At 31.2% G+C, this 15,934-nt stretch overlaps 2 protein-coding genes, 1 non-coding gene and 1 pseudogene across 3 annotated transcripts in view; 2 read left to right on the top strand and 2 right to left on the bottom strand.

Annotated features, from left to right (window-relative positions):
* LOC125864367 (sphinganine C4-monooxygenase 1-like) overlaps nucleotides 1-15,934 on the bottom strand; it is a 752,368-nt gene that overhangs the window by 71,182 nt on the left and 665,252 nt on the right. The gene's annotated exons all lie outside the window — the stretch shown is intronic.
* LOC125857961 (G2/mitotic-specific cyclin-1-like) lies at nucleotides 247-1,752 on the top strand (annotated as a pseudogene).
* Nucleotides 14,510-14,572, top strand: LOC125854025 (small nucleolar RNA snoR60). Its single transcript, XR_007445323.1, has one exon. It is a non-coding gene; the product is annotated as a small nucleolar RNA snoR60 (small nucleolar RNA).
* LOC125857971 (uncharacterized) lies at nucleotides 15,073-15,594 on the bottom strand. The gene is made up of 2 exons (XM_049537635.1): nucleotides 15,460-15,594; nucleotides 15,073-15,375 (listed from the first exon to the last, which is right to left on the bottom strand). Exons 1-2 carry the CDS (start codon nucleotides 15,592-15,594, stop codon nucleotides 15,073-15,075), a joined length of 438 nt encoding a protein of 145 aa, XP_049393592.1.

A 15,934-nucleotide genomic window follows, 5' to 3' on the forward strand; every position in this document is an offset into this window, starting at 1 on the left:
TATTGGGTCTAAAGAAGATAGAGTGTGCGTTTATATTACACTTACCTCAGAGGTAGAGAGGTGTTCCCGATAGTCCTCTTATTTAAGCCTTTCAAATAAATCTTTTTCACATTTCCAAAATCATTTAAGTTCAAGAACTACTGATACTCTAAGTGCAAAATTAATTTCAGTGAATCAATATTACAAGGTCGGATAACTATTACTCTAAATCTGTTGTTGCTTAAATGGAAGCTTTTAAAATACTAAATGGATGTTGATACAAAACATTAGTGTGTTGACTAAAGGAAACTTTTTTGGCATGTCTAATACCCACAAAAGTTTAACAATTTCATATTATATGTTTAATAAATCACTCGGTACATAGATTTCATATTATTTTTTTGTGGTTCTCAAACTTGTTTGGTAGTTTCCATCTATGTAAAATGTCTAGAGAGTTCTTTCACTGAATAGAATCAGAACTCAGTCTTATGATTTGAATGTCTTCATTATATGTAAATGATTAAATCATTGTCCATAATATTCAGGTTTATGATTCTGCTTCTCCAAACTATATGACACAACAGGTTGACATCAGCGAGAGAATTCAATCTATCCTAATAGACTGGCTAATTGAGGTATAGTAATTGTTTCCTCTGCTAAGTTAATAGATTTGTTCAAAATATGACAGTTAATACTTTCTCATTCTAATCAACTGGTACATCAAAAGTTTGAGCTCGATCAGAGAACAGACATTCCTAACCATTAATTTGATAGACCGATTTTTGGAGAAGCAAGGTATTGTTAGAAAGAAGCTTTATCTTATTGATTTGGCTGAAATGCTATTAGCATGCAAGTATGATGAAGTTTATGTTCCACTGGAGGAGGAAGGATTTGATGTTGATTTCCAGTAAAGCCTTTATAAGGAAAGGAGGTTTTTGAAATGGTAGATTTATATTCTCATAATAGTTGAAAATAGTATATTTTGCTCTATGTTTAGAATATAATTAAAGACAATCTTTTTTCATATCAAGCAGGAAAAAATGATGCTCAACACATGACTACAGTTTAATGTCAATTTCAACTGCATATGTTTTTATGCAAAGATATCTTAAGGTTGCTCAATGCGTTAGAAAGGTTAGTAACTATCAATGATGAATCAGATTTATAATTTAGACATGGGTTCTGAAAGTACTATATTTTACACGTAACGAATGTATTACTGATCTATATTTTACACGTAACGAATGTATTACTGATCTATGTAGTATTTATTAAATTTTACTCTTGATTTTAGGAAACTTGAGTTGTTATCTTTCATGTTGGACGCGCTTTTCTTTGTGGAATATGAAATGCTCAAGTTTCCACCATCCTTCATAATTGTTGCAATAATTTATATGAAATATGAAATGCTCAAGTTTTCAACATCCTTCATAGTTGTTTCAACAATCTATACAGCTCAGACCACATTCTACGGTGTCCAGCAATGAAGCAAGACATGAGAGGTGCATACTAAGTTACTCTGAAGATCAACTTTTATGAGTCTAAAAATTCTCCATTTTGATGAATCTTCCAACTCAATCTTACTCTTCTTATTTTGTTACTTCTTTTTTTTTTATCTTTGCTGTTTAGGGAGTGATCGAAATCGATTATGGGCAAATCATTAGAAGGCAGCAACAAAAAAACTAACAGGGTAAATAGGAAATACAACATATCAAATTTGATAATGCAGCAAAGCGTGAACCTGCCCATTTTCTGATGCAGACTCAACAATAAAGGGCTATTGTTAGCATTTTTCAAGCTTAAAAGAGTGGTGTAACTATGGAATTACAGGAAATTCATATTTGAGATGTTGAAATTTGGTAGTACTAGGACATATCGTGAGTATCAACCTTGCACATGGAGTAGTATCCGACATATGTCGATTGATATTTTTAAAGAGTTCGAGCAACATAAGTTTATTAAATGTTGCTAATATTATTAATAGATCTTTATCTAAAAATTGAATAGGACCAAATCAAACTAGAAAATAAAAATCAAACCTAATCGAACAAAGTAGCTCAAACATATTCAAATACCCACAAACCCCAAAAAAATCAAACCTTTTTTTATTGGAAATTATCATAAATCAAAAGCAATTGAACTTTAACAAAGTCTATGAAGGATTCTTAAATAAAAACAAAAACACAATAATCAAAGAGACTAAATCATAAGATAATCATACGTAAATATAGTAGAATTAGACGCCAGTGAAAAAAGTTATGGAGGAGTCTTAAAATACAGGTATGATGAAGAAAAAATAGAATATCATTGCAGATATTATTCAGGAACATTTACTAATACGGAAATAAAATGAGAAATAAATAGAAAAGAATTATATTCAGTATATAAATGTTTATTATCATTTGAACCATATATTGTATATAACAAATTTATTATAAGAACGGATAACACACAAGTAAAATGGTGGCTAACAAGAAAAATACAAGATTCGGTAACTACAAAAGAAATAAGAAGATTGGTATTGAATATATTAAATTTTACATTTACTATTGAAGTAATAAAAACTGACAAGAATGTTATTGAAGATTACTTATCAAGACAAAGCTACTCAAACTAAGAAAGAAAATACAATTGAAGATATACTCAAAGCCATTACTACACTTTGTATAAAAGTGGACAGTATGGACAATGAGATACAAAAGCTAAAGACTAATGAAGATAATCTGAAGTCTAAAAAGAAAACTCTAGTTTAGTCCATAATTGCATAAGTTATTACTATTAAATTAAATACATTAGCAATAACAAAAAAATACTATTGCCAAATATTTTCTAAGATAGCAACAAATTAATTAAATTGTTGCTAAAATTGGCAACACATTCATGATTGCTGAAATAACATTGTTGCAAATTTATTATATTTGGTGAAAAATTAAAAGATATTTCAACAATTAAATAAAGTTGTTGCTATTTATTAATATAAGGCAAAAATAATATAGTTGTTGCTATAAAGTTGTTGCTAATTCCATACTTTCTTGTAGTGACCAACAATACTTGTCCAGTTTAGAAAATTAAGAGATAATTTATCTTTTTGTCTATTTTACCTTGCTATTAAATACTCCACTATTTATCATCAAACACATTTCTCAAAACATTAAATTTAATAAAGTCAAAGGATAAAATAGTAATATTACCCCTATTATTTATTGTTTTCTAAGGGATGTGTCAAGTCAATAGTGGACTACTATTGTTGAACAAAGCTAGTATATATTTTTATATTATAAGCACTTTGAATTTGATCAAATATTATATTATTATATTTTAAATATTCTTTCTAATTCTCAAAACAAAAATTTCTAACTTCTTTTTCAATGTACATTTACCGTTCCTTTTTTTCTTTAGGCATAATACATAAACATGATCCTTAACTTGGCTTCAGCGAACAACTATGCCCTCCAACTTTGAGTATGCACAAGTCGACACTTAAATTTGTATAAAATTGAATAGGTAGACACATGTGTCCTACATGGCATAATACATGTAGGACGCCACGTATGACACAAATTTTCCATGTAGGGTGTTATGTAGGACAGGTATGTCTATTTGTTCAATTTTATACACGTTTAAGTGCCTACTTGTGCACATCTAAAGTTAAAGGTCATAGTTGTCAGCAGACGTCAAGTTAAGAGTCATATTTATGTATTATGCCTTTTCTTTACGATGATACTTCTATATTTGCATACGGTATATAATAGTGCATAATAGGTTTATACATGCTTTTACATTCTTATGTATCTTATACATAATTATTATACAATATAAACACACATATTTAGGGACCGTTTGGTTATTGTATAAAAATCCATTTTATTCATGTATAAAAAATTGTATTAGTTTTATTATGTTTGGTGGAAGTTTTTTTATTAGGTAGAAAAGTCAACAAAACTTATATCATGTTTGGATGGTAGGATTCTAAAAGGTGTATAAAAGTTATTCATGTATTAATTCTATACGGTGTTCGGTTACATTCTTTGTAGTCCTACATATTAATTCCAACATAACTTACGAGGAAATCTATGTATAAGTTATGTGGGGTGAAAGATGGAATAAGTTATGCGAATATTAATTATACATGTATTAAAATAGTAAATTACATTTTTACCCCTATTGATTTATTTTTAATTTGTTTTATTGAGAACTTAACCTGACTATAATGCATTCCTATTTTTTTTCTTTTTTTTTTAACACACGAACATCGTTTATTGTTTGTTTACATTTGGATACGAAATGTAAATATTTTATTAATATTACGAATTGTATGGTATATATTTTGACGGCGCATATGTTAATCATATATTAGCGTTATATAGTATTAAATATATTTCACATATTTAATTAACATGTATTATTATTTTGTTTAGGATGTGAATTTATATCTAATTCATATATTTGGTGTATTAAAAATATATACAATATATTGATAGAATATTTACTATAACTATTATAATGTATTGTATTCTCTACATAATTAAATAATAACTACATAACTAATACTCGCATAACTAAATCCAACATAACTAAACTCTGCATAACTAAACTCTGCATAATTAATTTTTGCATAACTCTAACCAATAACCAAACGGTCCCTTAATGTTTAAATAATGTATCCACACTGTATAAGTATATATTTGTTTTTGGAAAAATTACATAACCAAGCAAACATAACTAGTATTTTTTAAAAAACAAAAATTGCATAACCCTGCGAGAGCTTCCTTTTTCTCTAGCAATTTCTTCCTCCAATTTTGATAAACCTATTTTATAAACTAGTATTGTATTTAATGAAGAGGAAAAAATTTTAGCACATTAAATTTGTAACTTATTTATACCTCAGCTAAGCCAAACAGGCTCTTAACATGGCAAATTTCACTGGGCAATTATGTAAAATGTCAGTCCATCACTTACTATATTTTGGTCATATTTTTTTATATAACTTACATAAATCTCATAGTGTAAGCCTTAAATTAAATTCTATCCCTACTTTTTTCTAGTTTACAAAAATTCCCTAAAATATCAGTCATTCGGATACATAATTGGTTGTCCGGATACATTAGTGTTGTCCTACAATAAGTGTCAATCTGTTGCGCTAAAACAAGAAATAAATCTGAAAATCTAATTAAATTTCATAATTTACGCTTACGTTGCTTTTTACTATCAATTAGACAGATTTAATATATGTATTAATGTGCTTCATATTTATTGTATCAGAGACATAGCTGCAAGCTCTTCATATTTTGCCTCAAACTAAACAATTTTTTGATAATAACATTTTTGTATCACCATTTATGATACATACTTGTGTGACACTTTAATGTATCATATATATAAGTTAATAAGTATCAGATGCATTGTTGTGTGCCAAGTTCGTTATTATGTAGTCATGACACATTGTTATGTATCAATTTGGTAATCACTTTATTAAGTATCTATCTATAAAAGAAAAAGACAGTATCGACGGATTCAAATACAATTTTTTTACCACGCATATTTAGCTATGAAAATAGTAAGGTTTATGCATCACACATATGATTTGGTAGTGTGTACGGATACACATTCTTCTAAATTTGAATAAGGTAGAAGATACATAGTCACACCTAGATACATGATATGATACATATGGTAGAAGTTTTGTATCAAATATCAAAACTAAAAAATTAAGGTCGTTATATATCAAAACTAATATTTGAACATGATACAGTATTGTGCATGATAAAATTGTAATGTATCGTAGTGTTGAAACAAAGGCATTATACATTAATTAAGAAACAAAATTAACTTAATACAATAAAAAACTAGTTAATGTATCCCAAACTATAGTCGTAAGATAATTTAGTAATTTGAACACGATACATTGTACATGATGAAATTATAATAGAGGTGGAATACATAAACAGACCCCTGAACTTGTTCGATTTTTCCTCTCAGGCACCTTAACTACGCCACCTTCCTATTGAATCCCTGAACCACCAATAATTTGTACCTTTTAAACACTATTGGCTGACATGGCATGAAACTTCAACAAATATTTTTTGTTGGTTGTGCTTGTGAAATTCATCTTTTCCACGTGGAAAGTGCAACCAATCAAAATACTCCAACCATTTAAATAATTTACACATCAATCAACAGCTTGTCAAAATAAAAATCCAAATAAAACCTAGAAAACCAAAATATTTCAATAGTTCAACCCAAATAACTCTAAGAATGGATGCTTTAATAGTTTCTTTGTTGATGCCCTTCTGAATGGATCTTGATGAAGACATAATCATACCATGTCCTTAAAACTCTCTGAGAATTTCCTCTAATACTTGTTGTTTTCTGATTATCAAAAAACGAAATCGCTTTGTGATGTTTATAAACAAGGACTTTGAAGGAGGGCTTTGTGATTTTCATGAATAAGGACTTTGAAGGAAAGAGACGAGATCGGAGAGGCCTTCCATGTGCTAATTCAAGAGCAGTAATACCGAATTGGGTCAAAAATTGATGCAGAAACTCCAAAATCAGTTAGCTATATAGTTCCATCAAAATCTATAAGAAAAATCGATGAAGAAGAGAGATACTTTGCGTAGCTCCAACTTAAAAATGACATTAAGAAAGAAGAGAGAAAGTAAGAGAATTAATTAAGAGAAAAGAGGGGGGAAATTAGGGGCTACATAGACAAAAGGGAAAGAAGACCGAGGTGGATTCCACATCAGTTCTTTTAAATGGCCTTCACACGCTTAAGCAACGTGAGAACACGTTTTGTGCCATGTCAGCCAATAATGTTAAAAGGTACAAATTATGGGTGATTCAGGGATTCGATAGGAAGGTGGCGTAGTTGAGGTGCTTGAGAGGAAAAGCAAAATAAGTTCAGGGGCCTGTTTATGTATTCTGCCTATAATATATCATAATGTTGAAACTAAAGCATTATCTATTAATTTAAAAAACAAAAACAACTGGATACATTAAAAATTTTGAACCCATATATATATCAAAAAAATTGGAAAAAAAAGTCAACAATTTGATATGTTTCGACTTCTCCTTCTCAGCATTCACTTTAGAATACGAATGTACATCCACTTTTTTCTACATTCAATTTAAAAGACGAATATACATCCTTCTTTTTCTCAACATTCACTCTTGTATCCTTTTTTCACTGTTAACAATGACGTCATACATGGATCTCGATCCGAAGTCATTACCAGAGCCCACCAATAGATCGACTTTTTTCGCCTTTTGAGCCTTTTTTCCACCGTCAATTCAGAAGTTGAAGATGTTTCCTTTTTCAAGTAATTGAGTAAGCCCAATATTGAAATATGGACTTTTATCCATATGTATCAGCGTTTTTTTAAGATGAAAAACTAAAAAAATTGAAAACTAAAGTTATGGAAAGAGATCTACCTCTTGAATAACTTGAAATCATTAATTAGAAAGAAAAAATATTTGAAATTCAAAAATGGATTAATGGGGTAATTGTGAAAAAATTTATGGCGTGAAAAAAGGAGTGAAAAATCGTGGGAATCGAAAGTTAGAGAAGAAGAAAAGGATGTGAGAGATTTATGGAGTGAAATCAGGAAGTGATAAACTTGTTTGGGGAGTGGGAGTTATGTATCCAGTAGTTTTGTATTACACTCAAAAATAAAGGATTTTGGAAAATTTTAGAACTGATAGGGAATAAAAGAAATTATGAAAAAAAAGAGTGTGTATATAGGTAATTTTTCCTATTTTTTCTCTCAAAAAAATGGCTATGCATCCTTTCTTTATTCTTCTTCTTTTTTCTTTAAAACTTGGTGTACCACAAAACTGTTTCGAGTGAATTATATATTAAAAGACTTGAAACATCGAGAGGATTTCATAACTAAAATTTGAGACTATTTAAAGGTGATTTTGAGTTGGTCGAGATTGAATAGTCAGTGTATACTGTTACTTTATGTATAGTTGAATTATATACAGTTTTTTAAGTGTATCATAATGTATAGTATGTGTATAACTCATGTATAAGTAAATTGTATTGTATATTCAATATATACTTTTTATGATTTTTGACATTTTTACGTAAATAAAAATATGACTGTATATTTGAAACTATTACAATTTCATTTCACTCAAACTCGGTCATAATGAAATGAAGTAAATATAGTGAAACTTCACTATATTAAGATAGGTGGAACCATAAAATATTATTATTCGGTAACAATATTATTTAATAGATAAATTATTAACTTAAAGAGTGTTTTGAGATTAATGAAGGTTAATTTTGATTGCATCAAAATTATTGAATCTTACTAATTTATGTATCATATTTATTGAATTCACATAAAAATAAAAGTTATTATATATAAAATGTAATGAATTCATCAAAATTATTGTATCTTACTAAATTACATTTATTGAATTCATAATAAAAATATAAATTCGTTATACATAAAGTGCAATGTATATGGAAGATTCATTTTAATATATGTTTTTTGTTAAATGAATCATCGTAAAATAAATTCAAGAATTCAATGACTCATTATAAAAATAAATTCATTATACATAATGTTCACTGTCTTTTAATAATCAAATATTATTCATTGTATCTTTATTAAAAACATTCAATATATGATGGTGAGAGAATAGATTATATAAGCAACATAGAAAATTTCTTGAAACCATATCCAAAAAAATGGCTTCTCATTTAAAAGGTTTCACAAAATCAACAATGAGATATCAGATACGTAAAACATTATGTGAGTACAAAAGTGATCATTCCACATATACTCAAAAAGTTTTGTAGTCGTGACAACACTAAAACTTTTGGATGCAATAACAAAAATTAGAGATGAGCTTCAATTAGATTTAAATTTTAACAAAAAAAAAAAACACAATAGAACCATATTTCACTAAATTGTCTTAAATATATTTTTACTTTTAAAAATTATTAATTTATAATATTAATGGTACAATGTACTTATATTAGGGGTCTTTTGAAAATATGTTATGTAATTATTTTATCGAAATAAATGATTTTTTCATTGACCCAATTTGGGAATAGAGGAAAACATTATCTTAGAGAAATTATTAATTTATTGAGTATTAATGTAGTGAGGTTTTATCATAAATGAAAAGAAAAAAGAGAAACCAAGCTCCAAAGTAATCTCCCAATTGGGTTGTGGTGCACTGGTGGGAGTGCTTCACCTTAACCAGAATTTTCGAATTTGAGTTCTGGATAATTTTCTGTTGGGAGTGTCACCCCGAATGGGCCCTAGAGTGGACAATCCAAATTTAATCGGGACTTTAATGTGAGGTCCAAACATCGGGCGACAAACAAAAAAAAAAGGGAAAAGGGACGGATTTAACCCCGAACTTTAATAAATGGTATGTGTATGCCCTCCGTTATACTTTGCGTCCACATAAGCCCCTGCCGTCCAATTATAGGTACACGTATACCCCTCTCACTAACGGACCCCTAATTTCTTACACGTGTCTTAATCTTATTGAACTACCCGTTTGACCCTTTTTTTTAACCCATAACCCAACTATCCGCCCCATAACCTAATACCCACCCAATTTCCTCTAAAAGGATCCTAATTAAAAAACACCCAAATTAAAACAACAAAGTCCGTCCCTTTTCCCTAGTCGGAGGTCCCCGCGTATCCCTCACACCAAAACCCTAGTCAGAGCCGTGATTCCCTCACACCAAAACCCTAGTCGTCGCCGCGATTCCATTTTGTCTTCGTCGATTCCACCTTTGTCTCGTTGAATCTTTCGTGTGTTCTTCGATTCAACTTGTCTTCGTCAAAGGTACCCAAATATCCCATTCGATTTCATAGTTTTCTTGTTTTGCTGTTTTCGATTTGCTTTCATATATAGTAAATAAATTTGTTGTTGCTGTTATTCCGGTAGTTTTCTTGTTGTTTCTTTATTTATTGTGTAAAATATGCATTTTATAGTGAAAATCTTTCTAGGGTTCACGTTCTAGTTATTGGATTAAAGATTTTTTTTTTGTTTTAGAGTGTAAATGAAGTACACTTTATAGGGTTTCACTTCCAGAAAATGAAGTTCACGTTTCAGTTTTTGTGTTAAAGAAATGTTTTTTTTTGTTTGTATTCGTGCCTTTATGTTGTGGACCTTTAGTTTATGATTTGTTGGTTTGGTAAAGTAGTTTCAGATTCCCTTGACTTGGTCTACTTTATTTTTTGTTGGAATTTTTTGTTTGTATTCATGCCTTTATGTTGTGGACCACTTTGAGTTATTAAGAGATAATGCTTATTTAATTGTTAATTGTGGACCACTTTCAGTTAATAAGAGATAATACTCAATGTTACTAATTGAAATTCTTAACTCAATGTGACTTAATTAACTAACTTACCTACTTTAATCCTAATGTGACTATCTTACTTTATGTGACTAACTTACTTAATCCAAATGTGACTTAACTAATTGACTTACTTAATCCTAATGTGCTTACTAATCCAAATGTGACTTACTTAACTAATATGACTTTCTTAACTTACTCAATGTGACTAAATTAACTAACTTACCTACTTTAATCCTAATGTGACTAACTTACTTTAATCCTAATGTGACTTAACTTACTTATTTATGCTTACTAATTGACTTTCTTAACTCAATGTGACTTAATTAACTAACTTACTTACTTAATCCTAATGTGACTAACTTACTTTAATCCTAATGTGACTTACTTAACTTACTTATTTATGCTTACTAATTGACTTTCTTAACTCAATGTTACTTAATTAACTAACTTACTTTAATCCTAATGTGACTTACTTAACTTACTTATTTATGCTTACTAATTGACTTTCTTAACTCAATGTGACTTAATTAATTAACTTGACTTACTAATTGACTTACTTAATCCTAATGTGACTTATACTCACTGTTACTTATTTACTAATTAACTTACTTATTTATGCTTACTAATTGACTTTCTTAACTCAAAGTGACTTATACTCACTGTTTTATACTCACTGTTACTTATGTTATTTCATAACTCTTTGTAGGTCATTAACATGGTTGAAGTTACCATATACTTTCATCATGGTGGTGAGTGGCTAACCAGTCCAGAACCACATTATGATAGAGGATGTGTGACTTATTGGAAAGGGTATGATCCTGACCTAATATCTTTTATTGACTTAGTGAATGAGTACATTAATAAGTTAGGTTTTGTTGGTGTGCAAGAACTTATTGTACTTGCTCCAACTGGGAAATATTTTGAAATAATAGGTGATGAGGGAGTTAAGACCTTAACATCTTTTATCTCTACTGAGTATAAATCTATTCACTTGTTTGCTACTGAAGATTGTGAATTGTCTGTTGATGTAACTGATATTATCATGCATAATGGGTCATTTCTACTTTCACCAATTGTTAATGAGGGCACAGATTGTAGTGAAAGTGAAGATGACAGTAATAATGGAATGGTGTTTAGTTGTTCAGATTATGATACAGATGAATTAGAAAATTTTGTTACTAAAAAAAAGAGGAATATAACTGATAGTTTGCAAGATTATAAGGAGATTGTTAAGGGTATGGCCTTCAAGGACATAGCTGAAGCAAAACAGTTTTGTAAACTTTATGCTCTAGCTAAGAAGGTAGAACTAGTTGTGGTGAAAAGTAATAAAAAAAGATTGAGGTATACATGTGTTGCTGATGGCTGTCCATTTTTACTTCTTATTTCTGGGGATTTGACCACTCCTGGAGTTAGTGTCAAAACACTTGTAGATCATATAGAGTGTGGAACAGCATATGATAACTCTTTAGTAGATTACTCAACAATAGCCTTGTATTTTAAGGACAAATTGCAAAGTGACCCCAAATACAAGGTCAAAGAAATGAAGGCTGATTTACATAGAGTTTTTGAGCTAAATGTAAGTGAAGCAAAGTGCAAGAGAGCCAAAAAAGAGGTATTGGAGAGTTTAGAAGGTAGCTTTGTAGACTCTTACAATAAGTTAGAGGGTTATGCTACTGAATTGAGAAGTTGTAATACAGGGTCTGACATTGTGATAGATTTGTCTAAACAGGCACTATCTAATGGTAAGAGAAAATTTCTTAGGATGTATATCTGCTTCAAGGCAATGAAGTTGGGTTTTAAGTCTGGGTTAAGACCACTTATTGGGTTAGATGGTACATTCCTTAAAGGGAAAACTAAGGGACAGGTATTGTGTGCTGTTGGTCAAGACAGTAATAACTCTTTCTACCCTCTAGCTTGGGCTGTGGTAGATAAAGAGACTAAGAGAACTTGGACATGGTTTATGCAACATTTGCAACATTCACTTGAACTTCAAAATGGTGAAGGACTGACATTCATATCAGATATGCAGAAGGTAATATTATACAACTAATTTGCAATTTATTTTCCTTTGCTTGATACTGTTTCTTTTATTAATTTTAGTTGTTTTAATTTGATACTTAGGGGCTGCTTGAAGCAGTAAGGACAGTCTTACCTGAAGCACATCAGAGATATTGTGCAAGGCATATTGAGGCAAATTGGTGCAAAAGATGGGGTAAAGGTGAGCTGAAAAAGTTGCTATGGTGGGCTGCATGGTCATCATTTACAGAGGAGTTTGAGGACCAACTTCAAGAGATGAAGGAAGTTAATGGAGAGGCTGGACAGGATTTAATAAACAAGTATCCTCCCAAAACATGGTGCAGAGCTTATTTAGATACAGTGTGCAAAAATCAGGCTGTGGACAATAACTTTACTGAATCATTCAATGCCTGGATACTTGAAGCAAGGTACAAGCCAATTATTGGAATGTTGGAAGACATCAGGGTCAAAACAATGGAGAGGCTGGCAGCAAAAGAGGTTGTTGTGAGGAAGTGGAAAGATGATGGATTTAGTCCCAAAAGTGAGTTGTTGTTTATTCAGTATTTGAAGATTTCCAAGGTTTGTAAGGTGAGTGGCAATGGGGATAATGGCTATGAGGTTACTGAAGGTGTAAATAGACACATTGTCAACTTAAGAGATAAAAAATGCACATGCAGAACATGGGATCTGACTGGAATTCCATGTCCACATGCAATTAAGGCCATGGAGCACAAGAAAATGATACCAAAGAAAGAAATTCATTGGTATTATAGTAAAGAGGCAGCATTGGCAGTTTACAAACACAAGTTACAACCTGTTAGGGGAGAACCATTCCGGAAATATGATCCTTTGCATGCCATTGAACCACCAGAATTGGTCAAGCTTGTTGGTAGACCTAAGCTTATGAGGGAAAGAGAAAAGGATGAAGCTGTTAAGAGGCAAGGAGTATGGAAGCAAACAAGAAAAGGAAAAATGATGACATGTTGTAATTGTGGAGAACAAAATCACAATGCAAGAGGATGTGGAAAGGTAATTTTCATTTAATCTTTAATTTCATCAAATAATTATTCTATTTTACTATTTAATTCTATATCTTCTATTATGATTAATAAGGCAAAGCAGGGGAAACAACCTACTAAGAAGCAGGGGAAGCAACCTGCTAAGCAAGGAAAAGAATCTGGCAAGGGAAAAAAGAGGAAGCAACCTGCTAAACAAGGAAAAGAATCTGGCAAGGGAAAAAAGAGGCAACTTAGGAGAGGTTTAGTTGATGAAGATGAAGCTTCTGAGGAAAACATCAATTGCACAGCCCCACAACCAACACAAGAAAGTCAATTTGAATATACTTCTTCCAGCAGCTATTTTCCAGTAGCTGAGGATGATGATGAAGACCCTAGGCTAAGGCCAAGAACAATCTCAGAAGAAGCTTTTCTAACAAGATTGAGAAAGAAACAGAACCCAGAAGAACCAATTGGAAGTAGAGTAATACGCTTTAGAGGTGACAAATTTGGTGTTAGTGAACCTACAAATCTTCCCATAGGACCAACTGGCTTAACTTGGAATGGACAGGGTGCAGTTACTACAAACCAGCTACAAAAGTTGAGGCCAAGAAGGGGATGATGCTATTGTGTTGGTACTGCTTTGTATATGTTGGTGCCTTATTGATGTTAAGGCTAAACTTGTCTTTTTGCTATGTTTTGTATAGGCTGGTGCCGTAAATGATGTTAAGGCTAAACTTATTTTTTTGGTATATTTTGTGTAGGCTGGTGCCTTAAATGATGTTTTTGTGATGTTTTGGTAGTACTGTAGGCTGATGCCTTTAAGGTTAAAGTTGTAGCTTTGGTACTCTGTTTTACTTCTACTGTTTGTATAGGCTGAGTGTATCAGCTAAAACTAACTGTCGTTTTGCTTATATATGACCAAGTGAATGTTATATAGTGTCTTGTATCTGTTGGGTTCTGTTGATGTACAATAGTATTTTGCTGTGGTATACATTTTTTTAGACCATTTTCTCTGTCAATGGTCAACAGGTTTCCAAACTAACTGTTCGCAGGTTTCCAAAGAAGTCCAATTTGGCAATATTGCCATCCATGTTGAATGGATTTTCAAGTCCTAGATTTATTAGAGCTAATGGCAATCACAGAGTTGGTGTTGTGAGTTGAAGAATCACCAAGCAGTCACAGCAAGCAAAGCACGATTTTTAAATTTAAGACTTTATGGATGATGTTAAACCGAGTTTCTGATGCTGTCTGATAAGTAATGGAATTTTTGTTCGCTTAAAAAAAAAGTTAGTGACTTTCATGTTGATAGTTTAATAGTGTCTTTGTGCAAGTTTAATAACACCTGAAAACACGTTTCATAAACAATGGTAAGATAAGCTTTCATTTCATTTTCAGATTCTCTAAATTCAAGGAAAACATAATGGCAATACCAAAAAGTTTATCCATTTTCAGCATACTAACTTTTTTTTTTGACAAAGGATCTTCAGCATACTGACTAATATAACACAAATAAATACTACAAATTTTTAAGGCAAAAGACACAAAATAATGTTCAAACCCAACACTTGAAATTTTACAATACGTTTGAAGCAATAGCTACACTAAATAATGACCAACATTCAAACATAATATTCACTAATACATAGGAACAATTGAAATAACTAACACTTGAAACTACAAATACTTGAAATAACCAACCCTTGAAACTACAATTCAACAGCATATATTCCTCATGCTACCAGTTAATCACTTGAAAATTGCAACAACAAATACCACAAACACAGTAAATGACAATATACACAACATCTTCAACTTTGACACTTTAGATTCCAAATTTCTTGATCTATTCACCTCAAAGTAGTTTAAACTCTCTAAATTCTCCAATTTTTTCTTCAAATTGTCTCTGTCAATCTTCACCGCATTCAACGACTCTCTCAAATTCTCCATTTTCAACGTAGCAACTTCCAATTTAGACTTCAATAAATTAACTTCAATAGAAGAGTTTTCTGAAGAACTGTCTTCCCACATCCAAAATTCACAATTTTCAATCTAATAAAAATAACAGAGGAAGAACTCATAATCACCAAAATACAAGCACAAATCATATTAATTTACATTTAGTGAAAAATGTACCTTAGGTTTAGAACATCTATAAAATCTTCTTCCGGGGTTCAATGGAGTCCTTGAAGTGAAACAACGAGCCAATTCGCCACAAAAACAAGTCATTATCTTGGAGTTACTAATTGAATCACAAGAACTTTCAGACATGGTTTTAGGTCTGATTTGAGGGAGACTACATATAGATGAAAAATTGACTACAAAATTATGACCAACACACGATAGATTCGACGAAGACAAGTTGAATCGAAGAACACACGAAAGATTCGACGAGACAAGGTGGAATCGACGAAGACAAACTGGAATCGCGGCTCCGACTAGGGTTTTGGTGTGAGGGAATCGCGGCTCCGACTAGGGTTTTGGTGTGAGGGATACGCGGGGACCTCCGACTAGGGAAAAGGGACGGACTTTGTTGTTTTAATTTGGGTGTTTTTTAATTAGGATCCTTTTAGAGGAAATTGGGTGCGTATTGGGTTATGGGGCGGATAGT

This window comes from Solanum stenotomum, chromosome 1, assembly GCF_019186545.1.
Source record: "Solanum stenotomum isolate F172 chromosome 1, ASM1918654v1, whole genome shotgun sequence".
Lineage (NCBI taxonomy): Eukaryota > Viridiplantae > Streptophyta > Magnoliopsida > Solanales > Solanaceae > Solanum > Solanum stenotomum.